Genomic DNA, 17,260 nt, shown 5'->3' with positions numbered 1-17,260 from the left:
GGACGAGGAGACTCCACCCAAGATCTGCCCCCGACAGGCTCTCAGGTACGAGCGTTTCGGACGGTTCGGACATGCCAACCGAAAATGCCCACCGAGACCACAGTACATGCATCGGCCCTCGCGTCTCCGAAGTGCCCTCTCCCCCTCGGACAGGCGAGCAAACCCCAGCTGCATGGGTTCACCCCCAGACAAGTCATCCCCAGGAGGCGTGGGAGGAGAGGGAGGCACGGGTGGGACAGCAAACGTAGGCACCAATCTGTTAGAAGACCTCCGCAGGTTCTCCTTAAAGGAAGGTCTCTCCCTGAGTCTGGTGTCAATCAAAATCAGGAAAGAAATAAGAGACTCGAGCTCAACTGGTAGGTCCTTAGCTGCAACCTCATCCTTCAAGGCATCCGAGAGACCATGAGAGAAAGCAGCCACCAGAGCCTCATTATTCCAGCCCACCTCTGCTGCCAGGGTACGAAACTCAATGGCGTATTCAGCTACGGATCGTGAACCCTGTCTGATGGACATAAGGAGCTTCGCAGCAGAGGCAGCACGAGCCGGCACATCGAATACCTTCCGAAGAGAAGCAACAAAACCGGAAAACTCGGCAACCACCGGATTGTTGTTCTCCCATAAAGGGCTGGCCCAGGCCAAGGCCTTGTCCGAGAGCAGCGAGATCAAGAAGCCCACCTTTGATCTCCCAGTAGGAAAGGCATGTGGCAGCAACTCGAAATAAATGCCCACCTGGTTAAGGAAACCTCGGCACTGAGTTGGCTCTCCCCCAAAGCGCTGTGGAAGAGGGGCAGAACCGGTCATACCCCGAAACACCGCAGGCGCAACAACAGGTGTCGGGGTAGACTCTGGCGCAACAACCGGAGCGGCAGTAGGAGCGAGCCCAGGAGCGACAACCGACCCATCGGCAATGGGAGCGAAATGAGCCGTGCGTTCAAGCAGGGTTTGCAACGCCACAGCGAACCGACCCAACAGGTGATCCTGCTGATCAAGTCTGGCAACCAGCGTGGGTAGCGAGGATGGCCCTGTACCGTCAGAACTCATGGCTTGGTCCTAATGTCACGGAACCATGAACCAGACGTACAACAAGAGATAAGTGAAAATAAGAAGGCTTTATTGAAAATAAAGCTGTAAAGCAAAAGTCCAAACGAATGGTGAAACCGAAGCAGAGTCTTTGCGAAGCCAGAGGTCAGGAACCAGAAGGGTAGTCAGACGAAGCCAGGATCAGGAACCAGCAGGGTAGTCAGACGAAGCCAGGATCAGGAACCAGCAGGGTAGTCAGATGAAGCCAGGATCAGGAACCAGAAGCAGCAGCAGTCTTAGAAGCATGTGAACACAAGAGGACCAAGCAAGGAACTGAAGCCACAGACCTCCTATATATATGAGCTAGGCATCCAGCTCCTCCCAGTGGGAAGGAGGAGCCGCAGGGTGGAAGGCTACAAGAAACCCAGAAACCAAGATGGCCGCCAGCACATGTCAAACGAAGGAGAACAGCAAGAAGGTAAGACCATGACAGAGACAGACTCATTAGCTGGCCTAATTCATTAGCTGCAAGTACTACCTTCAAGTACTACATTAAGTACAGTGAAGAGATATTGCAGGAGATAGTCAGGAGGTAGGCTGGAAGGTGGAAACAAAACAAAAAAAGGTAAGATTTGTTTGATTTAAATTTTATTTATTTTTCTCCTCTTTAAAATGGCAGACTTGGTTCAGTGCAGGAATTGTTTGCATTTATTTCATGTTCCACTCTTTGGAGATTCGGATGCTGTCAGATCTGTAGACAGTTCTCCTTACTGCAGCAGGAAATTGCATTTTTGAAATCTGAGATATTTAAATTATCTGTTAAACAAACTCCAGCTAGGACTGCTGCAATGCCATTGCCACAGGGGACCCCCAGAAATGGCAGATGGGTTACTGTAGGTTCTGGAAGACTAATGGTGGATAGAAGACATGTCCCACAGTCGGTGGTTCTCCATAATTCATTTTCAGCACTCTCAGAATGTAAGGACAACATGGATATGGACTCAAGCACAGAGGGTGAGAAACCATCGACTCCTATGTCTAATGTATGCAAGACTGCAGCCAAGGACAAAAAAGATAAAGTGAAGTCTCAAAGGAAGCAGCTGTTGCTGGGTGATTCAATCATAAGAAGTGTGGAGCTTTAAGAAAATGGTTTTGTGAGATGTCTCCCTGGGGCTACTGCTAGAAGAGATAGAAGACGTATTATTAATATTGTTAAGCAAGCAAAGCAGGAAGGGGACGTGGATGTTCTTGTCCATCTAGGGACAAATGACCTGGCTTGCAATGAAGTGTCAGAGGTGAAAAAATATTTTATCACACTTGGTAATGACGTACAGGATTTTGCATCCACCATTTCATTTTCTGAAGTTCTGCCTGTGCATAATGTTCAGAATGATAGGCAGAGGCGCATAAAGGAGTTCAACATATGGCTTGGTAAATGGTGTCAAGAGCAAGGATTTGGCTTTGTTTCTCATGATAGCTCTACTTGGAATAGAAAGGAACTGTACAAAAAAGATGGTTTGCATCTTTCTCTCAAAGGAACAAATGTACTTAGTGAACAACTCCAAGAATTTGCAAAAGAGTATTTAAACTAGGGGGGGGGGGGCAAAAGAGTGAAAATAAAAGAGTCCAATTGCCCCCCGAAACAATGCCAGAACAGGTCAGAATCACAGAGGTTAAGAAATGATAAGCTCAGAGTCCTGTCTACAAATGCTCGCAGTTTAGGTAGAAAAATCAATGAACTTGGGTCAATAATGGCATCTGAGAATGTAGATTTAGTGGCTGTTACGGAGACATGGTTTAATGAAAGAAATGACTGGGACATAACCATACCAGGGTACTCTTTATACAGAAGAGGCAGAGAAGGCAAGAAAGGAGGAGGAGTGGCCCTGTATGTGAAAGATAGCATTAAATCTAACCTAATACAAGTTGGTGAGGCCAACATAGAGTCAGTTTGGGTTACGTTGCAGTTTGCTAACCATGCAGTAACTCGTGTAGGTGTGATATATAGACCACCTGGTCAAGTTAAAGAACTAGATGATCTACTAGTTGAAGAAATAGCTAAAATGACAATGAAAGGAGTTATCATTATGGGAGATTTCAATCTTCCAGATATAAACTGGAAAACCAAAATAGCAAGTTCTACCAGGAGTACAGATATTCTAAATTCCCTACTGGGGTTATCTCTACAACAAGTGGTCGAGGAGCCAACCCGGAGGGAGGCCATTTTGGATTTGGTATTCACAAATGGGGATTCGGTATATGATGTCATTGTAGGCGAAACCTTGGGATCTTATATTAAACCACACTGACTGGTGATCACTAGAACTGTGAAAGAGTCCCACCACACAAAAACAAAAGTTTTAGATTTTAGAAAAACAGACTTTTCAAAAATGAAATTAGTCATAAATGAGTCCTTATCAGACTGGAACGGATTACATGGAGTCCAGGAGAAATGGGACTACTTAAAAGGTGCATTATTGAAGGCAACAGAAAATTGCATTAGACTTGTCAGTAAAAGCAAAAAAAGGAAGAGACCACTGTGGTACTCAGCAGAAGTGGCCCAAATCATTAAAAATAAAAAGCTAGCATTTTGTAATTATAAAAAAACCCAGAGCAATGAAGATAAGGAAATCTACAAGATTAGGCAGAGAGAGGCCAAGCAAGTTATAAGAACTTCTAAAGCGCAGGCAGAAGAAAAACTAGCTCAGTCTATGAAAAAAGGGGATAAGACATTCTTCAGATATATAAATGAAAAAAGGAAATTAAAACAAGGAATAACTAAATTAAAAACAAAGGACGGAAGGTATGTAGAAGAGAATAAAGGGCTAGCCGACTGCCTTAATGAATACTTCTGTTCAGTTTTTACAAAAGAAAAAGAAGGAGAAGGACCTCCACTAGAAAGAATGACTAATAAATCGTTTGATGCATGTGTCTTTACAGAGGAAGATGTTCTAAGTTTGCTGTCTAAAGTGAAGACAAATAAGTCACAGGGGCCTGATGAGATACACCCAAAATTATTAAAAGAGCTTAGTGGTGAGCTGGCAAAACCGTTAACAGATTTATTTAACCAATCATTAGTAACAGGAGTCGTCCCGGAAGATTGGAAATTGGCAAATGTCGTGCCCATTCACAAGAAAGGTAGTAGGGAGGAATCGAGCAACTATAGACCAGTGAGTCTGACATCAATAGTAGGCAAATTGATGGAAACCCTATTAAAGGATAGGATTGTGGAACATCTAAAATCCCATGGATTGCAAGATGAAAAACAACATGGGTTTACTTCAGGGAGATCATGTCAAACAAATCTTATAGATTTTTTTGACTGGGTGACTAAAATAATAGACGGTGGAGGTGCAGTAGACATCGCATATCTAGATTTTAGTAAGGCTTTTGACACTGTCCCACATAGAAGGCTTATCAATAAACTGCAGTCATTGAGCATGGACTCCCATATTGTTGAGTGGATTAGGCAGTGGCTGAGTGACAGACAACAGAGGGTTGTAGTCAATGGAGAACATTCAAAACAAGGTCATGTTACCAGTGGGGTTCCACAGGGATCTGTACTGGGACCAATTTTGTTTAATATCTTCATAAGTGATATTGCAAAAGGCCTCGATGGTAAGGTTTGTCTTTTTGCTGATGACACAAAGATATGTAACAGGGTTGATGTTCCTGGAGGGAAACGCCAAATGGAAAAGGATTTAGGAAAACTAGAAGAATGGTCAGAACTCTGGCAACTGAAATTTAATGTGGATAAGTGCAAGATAATGCACCTGGGGCGTAAAAACCCAAGGGCAGAATATAGAATATTTGACACAGTCCTGACCTCAGTATCTGAGGAAAGGGATTTAGGAGTAATTATTTCAGAAGACTTAAAGGTGGGAAGACAATGTAATAGAGCAGCACGAAATGCCAGCAGAATGCTTGGATGTATAGGGAGAGGTATAAGCAGTAGAAAGAGTGAAGTGCTTATGCCGCTCTACAGAACACTGGTGAGACCTCACTTGGAGTATTGTGCGCAGTACTGGAGGCCATATCTCCAGAAGGATATAGATACTCTAGAGAGAGTTCAGAGAAGAGCTACTAAACTAGTACATGGATTGCAGGATAAAACTTACCAGGAAAGGTTAAAGTACCTTAATATGTATAGCTTGGAAGAAAGAAGAGACAGAGGGGATATGATAGAAACTTTTAAATACATAAAGGGAATCAACTCGGTAAAGGAGGAGAGAATATTTAAAAGAAGAAAAACTGCTACAAGAGGACACAGTTTTAAATTAGAGGGGCAAAGGTTTAAAAGTAATATAAGGAAGTATTACTTTACTGAGAGAGTAGTGTATGCATGGAATAGCCTTCCTGCAGAAGTGGTAGCTGCAAATACAGTGAAGGGGTTTAAGCATGCATGGGATAGGCATAAGGCCATCCTTCATATAAGATAGGGCCAGGGGCTATTCATAGGATTCAGATATATTGGGCAGACTAGATGGGCCAAATGGTTCTTATCTGCCGACACATTCTATGTTTCTATGCTTGGAGAGAGACCTATTTCTAGCCCTTTCTGAAGGAACTCTAGTACCTTATTTAAGGGTGGAGAGCCTGGAAGGTTTTTAAACTGAAGACCTGCGAAAGACAAAAACTTCTGCCAGGTTCTGGCATAAATAGACAGTTATCTTTTTCCGGCTACTTAAAAGGGTATTTGTTAAGTTGACACACGGGCGAGATTTCCGCGTGGATGCGATGCGTGAGGTGAACGCATTGCAACCGCACTGAATCCGGACCCATTCATTTCTATGGGGCTGTGCACACGAGCGGTGATTTTCACGCATCACTTGTGCGTTGCGTGAAAATCGCAGCATACTCCTCTTTGTGCGTTTTTCACGTAACGCAGGCCCCATAGAAATGAATGGGGTTGCATGAAAATCTCGATTTTTACGCACGGTTGCTAGGTGAGGATCGGGATGGGGATCCGATCATTATTATTTTCCCTTATAACATGGTTATAAGGGAAAATAATAGCATTCTGAATACAGACTGCATAGTACAATAGCGCTGGAGGGGTTAAAAAAAAAATACAAAATAATTTAACTCACCTTAATCCACTTGTTCGCGCAGCCGGCATCTCTTCTGTCTTCTTCTTTTGTGAAGAATACGACCTTTGATGACGTCACTACGTTCATCACATGGTCCGTCACATGATCCATCACCATAGTGATGGATCATGTGACGGACCATGTGATGAGCGTAGTGACGTCATCATAGGTCCTATTCCTCACAGAACAAGACAGAAAAGAGAAGCCGGCTGCGCGAACAAGTGGATTAAGGTGAGTTAAATTATTTTGTTTTTTTTTTTTAACCCCTCCAGCGCTATTGTACTATGCATTCTGTATTCAGAATGCTATTATTTTCCCTTATAACCATGTTCTAAGGGGAAATAATAACATCTACACAACAACTAACCCAAACCTGAACTTCTGTGAAGAAGTTCGGGTCTGGGTACCACAGTCAGTTTTTTATCACGTGCGTGCAAAACGCATTGCACCCGCGCGATAAAAACTGAACATCGGAACGCAATCGCAGTCAAAACTGACTGCAATTGCGTACCTACTCGCACGGGTTTGCCGCAATGCACCGGGACCTAATCCGGACACGCTCGTCTGCAAGGGGCCTTAAAAGAACAGGTGAATAACTGTGCATGCTGGGAGTTGTAGTTTCACAGCAGCTGGAGTGCAGAGGGTTGCTGATCCCTGCTCTAGCAAGTCTGATCCTAGAGAGAAAGCCAGGCTTCTGCCAGCCCCGCCCACCCCTGCAACCAATCAGATCTGTGCAGCAAGCCCTGAGTCACACACAGTGCACCGAGTCTAAGAATCTAATAAACTAGTCAAAAGAATCGAATGATTGTATTTAGGCCCATTTCACACTAGCGTTAAAGTTTTCCGGTATTGAGTTCCGTCCTAGGGGCTCAATACCGGAAAAAAACGCTTCCGTTTTCTCCTAATGCATTCTAAATGGAGAGCAATCCGTTCAGTATGCATCAGGATGTCTTCAGGTCGGTCACTTTTCCGGAACACTTGGCGGAATGTCGGATCCGCCATTATTTTCCATTGAAATGTATCAATACCGGATCCGGTACCAAGTGGATGACACCGGAGAGACGGATCCGGTATTATAATGCATTTGTCAGACGGATCGCGAAACAAATGCTATCCGTTTGCACACGGATTTCCGGATCCGGCAGGCAGGATTCCTCTAACGCTAGTGTGAAAGTACCCTAAGTTACTGAGGTAAAAGAATGGCGTCACCTCCAGTAGAACAATACACTGAGTCTAATGGTCAGGTTGCAGCAGTGATAAGGGACAGACAGCAGAGATAAGAGACAGACAGCAGAGATAAGAGACAGACAGCAGAGATAAGGGACAGACAGCAGAGATAAGAGACAGGACACAGAGTTTAGATCAGAGCAGATCCTCATTCAGATTGAATTATTAAGGAGATATGTATGTTACAGGTACAGGCGAGGTCACTTAGTTTAGAGTTACCAACGAATTATGGCCCCAGAATTGTTGCTCTCATTTAGACGTTTGCGGTGACACCTGACGTTACATACACAGCAAACCTATCGGCGGGGGCGGACGCAGACAGCAGAGGGCCCTGTGCAAAGAACGTGGAAACATAATGTTCCCCAAAAATAAGTGTGCTAAGCTGATACTGTGCCAGGGTGCCCCCCACAGTAACAGTGCCACCCAGCATCCCACCAATAGTAATAATTATCTACCAGACAACACGTAGTAGTAATAGTGCCCCTACAGTAATAAAGTCCGCACTGTGTCCTAGAAGTAATAATACTCCCATAGTGCTCATACTAGTATTCACGTTCCTCATAGTCCCTCAACTGTAATAAAGCCCCCAGTAGTAATAATTCTCTTTATAATGTGTAACACTAGAAAATGCCCCCTTATAAGGTGCGCCAGTATATAAAAGTGCCCTGTTGTGCCCCCTGTAGAGCCAATGTCCCCATAGTACCCTCATAATGTACTAAGGCCAGCGATACAGATGAATGTAGAGATTAGCGCTTCCACAATGGAAGAGCTCATCTCCCTCTGCCGCCGGTAACGCCATCAACTGTGCCAAAGCATGTTACTGCGCATGCGCGCCACATTCTGATGGGCTGTTGTCACAGCCAACATCGATAGCGGTCAGATCGGCCGACTCCGCGAGAATGGAAGATTCGATTCCTTAATCAGATCTTTTGAATAAACTGATTCATAATAAACAATTCATTTAAAAGATCTGAACTTCCCATCTCTACTGCGAATACATCACAAAGCACAGCAGCCCCGCCCCCTCGTGTCACATGACCATCACAACAAGCCCATCTCCACATCTTATCCAATCCAGTCCTGAGCTCCGCCCCTTACACTGATCACATGACGGTGATGTCACCCCAGGTCTTTCACCACCTCATCTCCTCTGCACTGCTGAACCCCGCCCCCTGCACTGATCACATGACAGTGACGTCACCGCAGGTCCTTTACCACCTCCTCTCCCCACTGCTCAGCCCCGCCCCCTGCACGGATCACATGACAGTGACGTCACCCCTTGTTCTTCAGCTCTGGCAGTGCAGCAGATACTGGGCAGGTCCTGGTCGGTAGTCAGGGCTCTTGTTCTCTCTGGTATCAGCCATTCCTCCAGCCTGCAGGTAAGATGAGCTGTGAGGAGACAGTGTGGTGGAGAGCTCAGACATGTCACCTCTGGAGGTTCTCCTCCATTACACACAATCCTTCTCCGCTCCTCAGCTTAGTATGATGGGGGAGGAGTAGTGGGGATAGTGGGGGTTGTCATCATTCTGTGCTGGATGAGAGAATCTGCTCTGTGTGAATGAGGTTTTCACCACCAGGAGCTTAGATACACACTGCACTGCCAGGAGCTTAGATACACACTGCACTGCCAGGAGCTTAGATACACCCGGAGCTCAGGTTTTTCCCGTCAGTGCAGCTTTATGAGGGTCTGAGTTTTGGGGATGAGTTGTACTTTTTCTCTCCCTCATTATCGGGGACATGGGACTCACTGATTAACCTTTATTCCTGTTTTTTAGAGACGTCATGAAGAAAACCAGCAATACGAGCCTTCTCCTGAATGAGCCACCAAGGATGGACAGGAAGGAGATCAGCAGAAGAATATTAGACCTCACCTTGGAGATCATCTTCCTGCTGAGCGGAGAGGTAAACTTTTCTAGATTTCTCTCCTCTTTATTGTATTCTGTAACAAGTCAGACATCGGGAAGGAGAATCCATCATAGGAAGTGATAGGAAGAGTCCAGGGTCCCGGAGAACGGCCTCCAGACCTTCCAAGTGATGGAGAACCTGAAGATCAGCCCCCAGTATGGTGAGTGATGTGTCATGTGACCAGTGACCAATAGTCATGTTGTAGGAACCATGAGAAGGTAAGTAGGCACGTTGTACCCAGGAGGAAAGGACCAGAGGTGAGCACATGGCCCCTGAAGGGTTTATTCCCTAAGTGTCTCTCTCCATCCACAGGAGTACACAATAGTGAAGAAGACATCGGGGGACTGTGTGACTCCCATCATCCATCTCCAGGAGTCAGGAGGGCGGAGCAGGACCCCTCCCCCCATCACAGAGCCTCCCCCTCACCCCCTGATACATGAGCAGAAGATCCTAGAGCTCACCCACAAGATGATGGAGCTGCTGACTGGAGAGGTGACACTGCTGGGAATGCTGGGAAATTCTCCAGTAACAGCACTGGAGGGGTCTGGGTGATGACGGTGTCATTGTGTTGTCAGGTTCCTCTAAGGTGTCAGGATGTCACTGTCTATTTCTCCATGGAGGAGTGGGAGTATATAGAAGGACACAAGGATCTGTACAAGGAGGCCATGATGGAGGAGCACCAGCCTCTTATATCACAAGGTAAGAGCCGTCATGTGCAGTGTATACACGTGTGTGCAGTGACATGTAATGGAGGAGCACCAGCCTCTTATATCACAAGGTAAGAGCCGTCATGTGCAGTGTATACACGTGTGTGCAGTGACATGTAATGGAGGAGCACCAGCCTCTTATATCACAGGGTAAGAGCAGTCATGTGCAGTGTATACACGTGTGTGCAGTGACATGTAATGGAGGAGCACCAGCCTCTTATATCACAAGGTAAGAGCCGTCATGTGCAGTGTATACACGTGTGTGCAGTGACATGTAATGGAGGAGCACCAGCCTCTTATATCACAAGGTAAGAGCCGTCATGTGCAGTGTATACACATGTGTGCAGTAACATGTAATGGAGGAGCACCAGCCTCTTATATCACAAGGTAAGAGCCGTCATGTGCAGTGACATGTAATGGAGGACCACCAGCCTCTTATATCACAAGGTAAGAGCCGCCATGTGCAGTGTATACACGTGTGTGCAGTGACATGTAATGGAGGAGCACCAGCCTCTTATATCACAAGGTAAGAGCCGTCATGTGCAGTGTATACACGTGTGTGCAGTGACATGTAATGGAGGAGCACCAGCCTCTTATATCACAGGGTAAGAGCAGTCATGTGCAGTGTATACACGTGTGTGCAGTGACATGTAATGGAGGAGCACCAGCCTCTTATATCACAAGGTAAGAGCCGTCATGTGCAGTGTATACACGTGTGTGCAGTGACATGTAATGGAGGAGCACCAGCCTCTTATATCACAAGGTAAGAGCCGTCATGTGCAGTGTATACACGTGTGTGCATTGACATGTAATGGAGGAGCTCCACAAGTTAGACTGTTTAAACTTCACATTAGGTCCCTGCAATTTCCCCCTCACCCATGACCGCACCCATGCGACTAGGTTCTCCCACCCAGGGCAGGAAACATGAAGAGATAAAATGGTTCACACCTCCAAAACAGCTCAGTTCAGGTTTCCTGTCCTCCGTATAGGAGGTACCTAGGGAGCTCCTGCTCCTACCTTGGGTTCTCACCCCGGGGTGCTGGGAAAGTTTCGGGTCTACTGCACCGTGAAGGGACTTATCCCATGCGGCATCAATCTACTTAGGGAGCAGCTTGCTGAAGTCTGTCTTCCTACTGCCTCCTCCCAGCCTCAAAGGGAGCCGCAGTGGTAGTCTTCAGGCGGCTCCCGGTCCGGTGCAGCGGGGTGCCTGGCGTCCATTTTCCAAAATGGCGGCCGCGAGTTGGAGTGCGATCTGAGCATGCGCGCCATGACGGAGCCTCTTTTGGCGTCATGACGTCAATTCCAGTTGCGCGAGGCTGGAGGGGGAGGGGTGGGCACCTTTGCTGGCTGGATTAGACGTTTGGGCCTAGGGTTAAAAGGAGGCCAAGGCGCACTACAAATGGCAGAAGGAGAAGGTAGTCAGCTCTACATTTGCGCCGCTCACAGTGCTGTGCAGGTTCTGGTATCTGGACATAATGTCGGAGGCGGGTGATTCAGGACGTGCCGATCCCTTGGAACACTTTGATGCCCACGAGCCCGGTATTGGACCTGAGGAGTGGGAATGTTTTCCTCTTCAAATGGTGAGAAATATCCTCTCCTAATAATGTTGGGTGTTGTTTGCTTTATTGTTATAGGCAGCAAAAACACCAAAGAAATCATCCTGCAAATCTAAGCATAAAGAATGTGGTGGATGTAGGGTAGCTTCAACAGCTTCTTATGTAATACTGATGTAAGTCAGGTGGGGGGAACGTTATCTCAGTTGTTTCCAGCCTGGGGGTCCATTTGTCAAAAGAAAAGGGTCCTGAGTGTTATAGGGAACAGTTTTCGGTTAGAATTCCTTTCCCGTCCACCAGAATTTTTCACCCATACAGTCTGCCCCCGAAAATAGGCAAGCTTTAGAATCAGAAGTATTTGCCCTTGTAGACACGGGGGTGGTTTGCCCGGTTCCCAAGAGGGCGGTAGGAAAGTGTTTCTATTCCCCTTTGTTTTTAGGGAAAAAACCAAACGGGACATTCAGAGTAATATTGACTCTGAAAAAGCTAAACAAATCCCTAACTTACAAAAAATTCCATATGGAGACAATAAAAACAACTACAAGTCTACTCTTTCCGAATTGCTGGATGGCAAGTCTGGATCTGGAAGATGCGTACGATCATATTCCGATCCATGCTTGTTCCCAAAAGTTTTTAAGAACAGCGCTTTGGGTAGAAGGGAAGTTACTACACCTCCAATACAGGGCGCTTCCGTTTGGCATATGTCACACTCCAAGAGTTTTCACCAAGGTGGTAGCAGAGATAGTCTTACGAATGCTGCTATCAGGAATAACTTTGGTACCCTATTTGGACGATTTTTTTTTTATATTCTCTCAGTCAAAAGAAGGGTTAGAAAGAAATATAAATTTCCTCTGTTCCACCTTGAAAGACTTAGGTTGGAAAATAAATTGGAAGAAATCAAACCTGGTTCCCTCTCGAGTTTGTGTGTTCTTGGGAATTCAGTTGGACTCCCGTCAGCAAAGGAATTTTCTTCCCCTTCAAAGGAAGGAATCAATCAGGGAGCAGATTTTGTCAATCTTTCACTCTTACCCAGAGAGGCGATGGTGGTGCTGGGTCAGATGACATCCTCTATTCCAGCAGTAGTATATGCACAGATCCACTCCAGAGAGCAACAAGCAGACACTCTGAGATCCTGGGACGGCTCCCCTTATTCCTTGGACCAAAAATTCCACCTATCCTCGAGAGCCAGGCATTCCCTGTTATGGTGAACAATTCCGAAAAATCTGTCTGCAGGGGTTCCATGGTTATTTAGATGCCAGCCCCTGGGGTTGGGGTGCTCACTCTCAGAGCAGGTACTGGCAGGGGAGGTGGCATCTGAATTCAAGGAATGTATCCTCCAACTTCAAGGAATTAAAAGCAGTAAAGATAGCTCTGGAGCTAGCTATTCCAGACGTAAGACCGACAATTCGACGACAGTGGCCTATATAAACCGTCAGGGGGGAACAAGAGTTCCGACTCTTACGTTTGTGCTTTCAATTTCAATAGTCCATTTGAAGGGGAAGGAGAATTTTAAAGCGGACTTTCTCAGTCACACTTCCATAAAACAGGGAGAATGGTGTCTGAACAAAGACATTTTCCTGGGGATAATCCAAAGATATGGCCTGCCTACAGTGGATCTGTTCACCTCAAGAGCCAACAGGAAAGTGGAAAGGTTCTTTTGCCTCAATCATTTGGACAGCCCTTTAGCAGTGGACGGGTTAGCACAGGACTGGAGCCAAGAGTTAGGTTATGCCTTATTCCCCAGGTATTAAGAAAAATAGAGGATGAAGAAGCTTCAGTTATCTTGATAGCTCCAAAGTGGAAAAAGAGGTTGTGGTACACGAGCCTTCTGAAGTTGGAAATAGAGCCTCCGTGGACTTTACCATTGAGGAAAGATCTTCTTTACCAGGGTCCACTAGTGCATCCCAGACCAGAAATGCTCCATCTCTCAGTGTGGACTTTGAACAGGAGGTTTGGTCTAGAAGAAGGTTATCCGATGAAGTAGTTTCCACAATGTTGAAAAGTAGGAAGTTGGTCACCTCTAAAAAATACATTAAGGTGTGGAATATTTTTTCTACCTTCCTAGGTCACATTCCAGATGTGCTGAACATTCTAGACTTTTTGCAAGCAGGTCTAGATAAAAATCTTAAAGCATCCACCTTAAGAGTACAGGTGGCTGCTCTGAGTTACTTCTTTGATTCCAAGTTAGCAGATCATCCATGGATTAAAAGATTCTTGTCTGCAGCATTTAGGTTGCATCCCTCATTACGACCCTTGTCTCCCCCTGGAATTTAAATACTGTCCTTTTGGCCAGGAGCCGTTCAAACCACTAATTAATATCTCTATTAAGATGCTTACCTTCAAGATGGCCTTCTTGCTGGTAATTACTTCAGCTAGACAGGTCTCAGAAATTCAGGCATTCTCTGCCTTCCCTCCTTATACCACAGTTTTGGAAGACAAAGTGATTTCTCTAGACTGCCCCCCCCCCCCCCCCCAACGGAGCACATTCAACTAGAGCAGTTGCGGCTTCTTTAGCTCAGATTTGCAGAGCGGCCACTTGGAGCTCTCTTCGTACCTTTTTTAGACACTACAGACTGCATCTTGACTCAGATGCAGCCTTTGGGAGGAAAGTGCTACACGCTGTAGTCCCCCGTCCCCCCAAGGTTTGGGCTTATAGTTTATTCTTTCATGGGTGAGGGGAAACCAAAAATTACCGATAATTGTTTTTCTTGAAACCCACGGCAGCACCCAGATTTTTCCTATATATATATATATATATATATATATATATATATATATATATATATATATATATACAAACCGGATTCCAAAAAAGTTGGGACACTATACAAATCGTGAATAAAAACTGAATGCAATGATGTGGAGGTGCCAACTTCTAATATTTTATTCAGAATAGAACATAAATCACGGAACAAAAGTTTAAACTGAGAAAATGTACCATTTTAAGGGAAAAATATGTTGAATCAGAATTTCATGCTGTCAACAAATCCCCAAAAAGTTGGGACAAGGCCATTTTCACCACTGTGTGGCATCTCCCCTTCTTCTTACAACACTCAACAGACGTCTGGGGACCGAGGAGACCAGTTTCTCAAGTTTAGAAATAGGAATGCTCTCCCATTCTTGTCTAATACAGGCCTCTAACTGTTCAATCGTCTTGGGCCTTCTTTGTTGCACCTTCCTCTTTATGATGCGCCAAATGTTCTCTATAGGTGAAAGATCTGGACTGCAGACTGGCCATTTCAGTACCCGGATCCTTCTCCTACGCTGCCATGATGTTGTGATTGATGCAGAATGTGGTCTGGCATTATCTTGTTGAAAAATGCAGGGTCTTCCCTGAAAGAGATGACGTCTGGATGGGAGCATATGTTGTTCTAGAACCTGAATATATTTTTCTGCATTGATGGTGCCTTTCCAGACATGCAATCTGCCCATGCCACACGCACTCATGCAACCCCATACCATCAGAGATGCAGGCTTCTGAACTGAGCGTTGATAACAACTTGGGTTGTCCTTGTCCTCTTTGGTCCGGATGACATGGCGTCCCAGATTTCCAAAAAGAACTTCGAATCGTGACTCGTCTGACCACAGAACAGTCTTCCATTTTGCCACACTCCATTTTAAATGATCCCTGGCCCAGTGAAAACGCCTGAGCTTGTGGATCTTGCTTAGAAATGGCTTCTTCTTTGCACTGTAGAGTTTTAGCTGGCAACGGCGGATGGCACGGTGGATTGTGTTCACTGACAATGGTTTCTGGAAGTATTCCTGAGCCCATTCTGGGATTTCCTTTACAGTAGCATTCCTGTTTGTGGTGCAGTGTCGTTTAAGGGCCCGGAGATCACGGGCATCCAGTATGGTTTTACGGCCTTGACCCTTACGCACAGAGATTGTTCCAGATTCTCTGAATCTTCGGATGATGTTATGCACAGTTGATGATGATAGATGCAAAGTCTTTGCAATTTTTCGCTGGGTAACACCTTTCTGATATTGCTCCACTATCTTTCTGCACAACATTGTGGGAATTGGTGATCCTCTACCCATCTTGGCTTCTGAGAGACACTGCCACTCTGAGAAGCTCTTTTTATACCCAATCATGTTGCCAATTGACCTAATTAGTGTTATTTGGTCTTCCAGCTCTTCGTTATGCTCAAATTTACTTTTTCCAGCCTCTTATTGCTACTTGTCCCAACTTTTTGGGGATTTGTTGACACCGTGAAAATTGGAATCAACGTATTTTTCCTTTAAAATGATACATTTACTCGGATTAAACGTTTGATCTGTCATCTACGTTCTATTACAAATAAAATATTGACATTTTGCCATCTCCACATCATTGCATTCAGTTTTTATTCACAATTTGTTTAGTGTCCCAACTTTTTTGGAATCCGGTTTGTGTATATATATATACACAGTGAGAAACAGAAGTATTTGTACACCCTGCGATTTTGCAAGTTTTCTCACTTAGAAATCATGGAGGGGTCTGGAATTCGCATTGTAGCTGCATTCCCACTCTGAGAGACAGAATAAAAAAATTAAAATCAGGAAATCAGATTGTATGATTTTTAAAGAATTTATTTGTCTTGCACTGCTGAACATAAATATTTGAACACCTGAGAAACAGCAATAATTCTGGCTCTCAAAGACCTGTTACTGTGCCTTTAAAAAAGTCCACCTCTAATCCACTCATTAATCTAATTTAGTAGCACCTGTCTGAGCTCTTTAAAGACACCTGTCCACCCCACAGTCAGACGCCAACTACTACCATGGGCAAGACCAAAGAGCTGTGAAAAGACACCAGAGACAAAATTGTGGACCTCCACAAGGCTGGAAAGGGCTACGGGGCAATTTCCAAGCAGCTTGGTGAATATAGATCAACTAGAGGCAATTGCTAGAAAATGGAAAAGGCTAAAGACGACTGTCAGTCTCCCTTGGACTGGGGCTCCATGCAAGATCTCACCTCGTGGGGTATCACTGATTATAAGAAAGGTGAGGAATCCTCCCAGAACTACAAGGGAGGAGCTGGTCAATGACATGAAGAAAGTTGGGACCACAGTTTCAAAGGTCACTGCCGGTAGAACACTACGCCGTCATGGTTTCAAATCATGCATTGCACGGAAGGTTTCCCTTCTCAAGCCATCACATGTCCAGGCCCGTCTGAAGGTTGCCAATGACCATCTGGATGATCCAGAGGAGGCATGGGAGAAAGTCATGTGGTCAGATGAGACCAAAGTAGAACTTTTTGGTCTAAACCTCACTCATCATTTTTTGGAGCAAAAAGAATGCTGAGTTGCATCCCAAGAACACCATCCCTACTGTGAAGCATGGGGATGGTAACATCATGCTTTAGGGGTGCTTTTCTGTGAAGAGGACAGGACGACTGCACTGTATTAAGGAGAGGATGAATGGGGCCATTTATTGTGAGATTTTGAGCAACAACCTCCTTCCCTCAGTCAGAGCATTGAAGATGGGTCATGGCTGGGTCTTCCAACATGACAACGACCCGAAGCACACAGCCAGGATAACCAAGGACTGGCTCAGTAAGAAGCATATCAAGGTTCTGGAGTGGCCTAGCCAGTCTACAGACCTAAATCCAATAGAACATATTTGGAGGGAGCTGAAACTCCGTGTTGCTCAGCGACAGCCCGGAAAGCTGACAGAGCTAGATGAGATCTGTGTGGCGGAGTGGGTCAAAATCCCTGCTGCACTGTGTACAAACCTGGTCAAGAACTACAGGAAACGTTTGACCTCTGTAATTGCAAAC

At 45.3% G+C, this 17,260-nt stretch overlaps 3 protein-coding genes and 1 long non-coding RNA gene across 4 annotated transcripts in view; 3 read left to right on the top strand and 1 right to left on the bottom strand.

Annotated features, from left to right (window-relative positions):
• The window catches only part of LOC120991124 (zinc finger protein 585A-like), a 2,129,672-nt gene that overhangs the window by 1,354,174 nt on the left and 758,238 nt on the right, over positions 1–17,260 (top strand). The window lies entirely within an intron of this gene.
• LOC120991886 (oocyte zinc finger protein XlCOF6.1-like) overlaps positions 1–17,260 on the bottom strand; it is a 400,346-nt gene that overhangs the window by 153,467 nt on the left and 229,619 nt on the right. The window lies entirely within an intron of this gene.
• The window catches only part of LOC120991887 (zinc finger protein 850-like), a 200,762-nt gene that overhangs the window by 95,419 nt on the left and 88,083 nt on the right, over positions 1–17,260 (top strand). Inside the window, exon 6 of the mRNA XM_040420630.1 lies at positions 9,908–9,941. Coding sequence (XP_040276564.1) covers positions 9,908–9,941 — 34 coding nt within the window. The remainder of the gene's footprint in view (positions 1–9,907; positions 9,942–17,260) is intronic.
• Positions 8,656–9,603, top strand: LOC120991188. Its single transcript, XR_005776537.1, has 3 exons — positions 8,656–8,716; positions 9,115–9,239; positions 9,555–9,603. It is a non-coding gene; the product is annotated as an uncharacterized LOC120991188 (long non-coding RNA).

This window comes from Bufo bufo, chromosome 2 (genome assembly GCF_905171765.1).
Source record: "Bufo bufo chromosome 2, aBufBuf1.1, whole genome shotgun sequence".
NCBI lineage: Eukaryota > Metazoa > Chordata > Amphibia > Anura > Bufonidae > Bufo > Bufo bufo.
The sequence above is the reverse complement of the archived record's forward strand: the minus strand, read 5'-3'. Positions and strand labels throughout refer to the sequence as shown.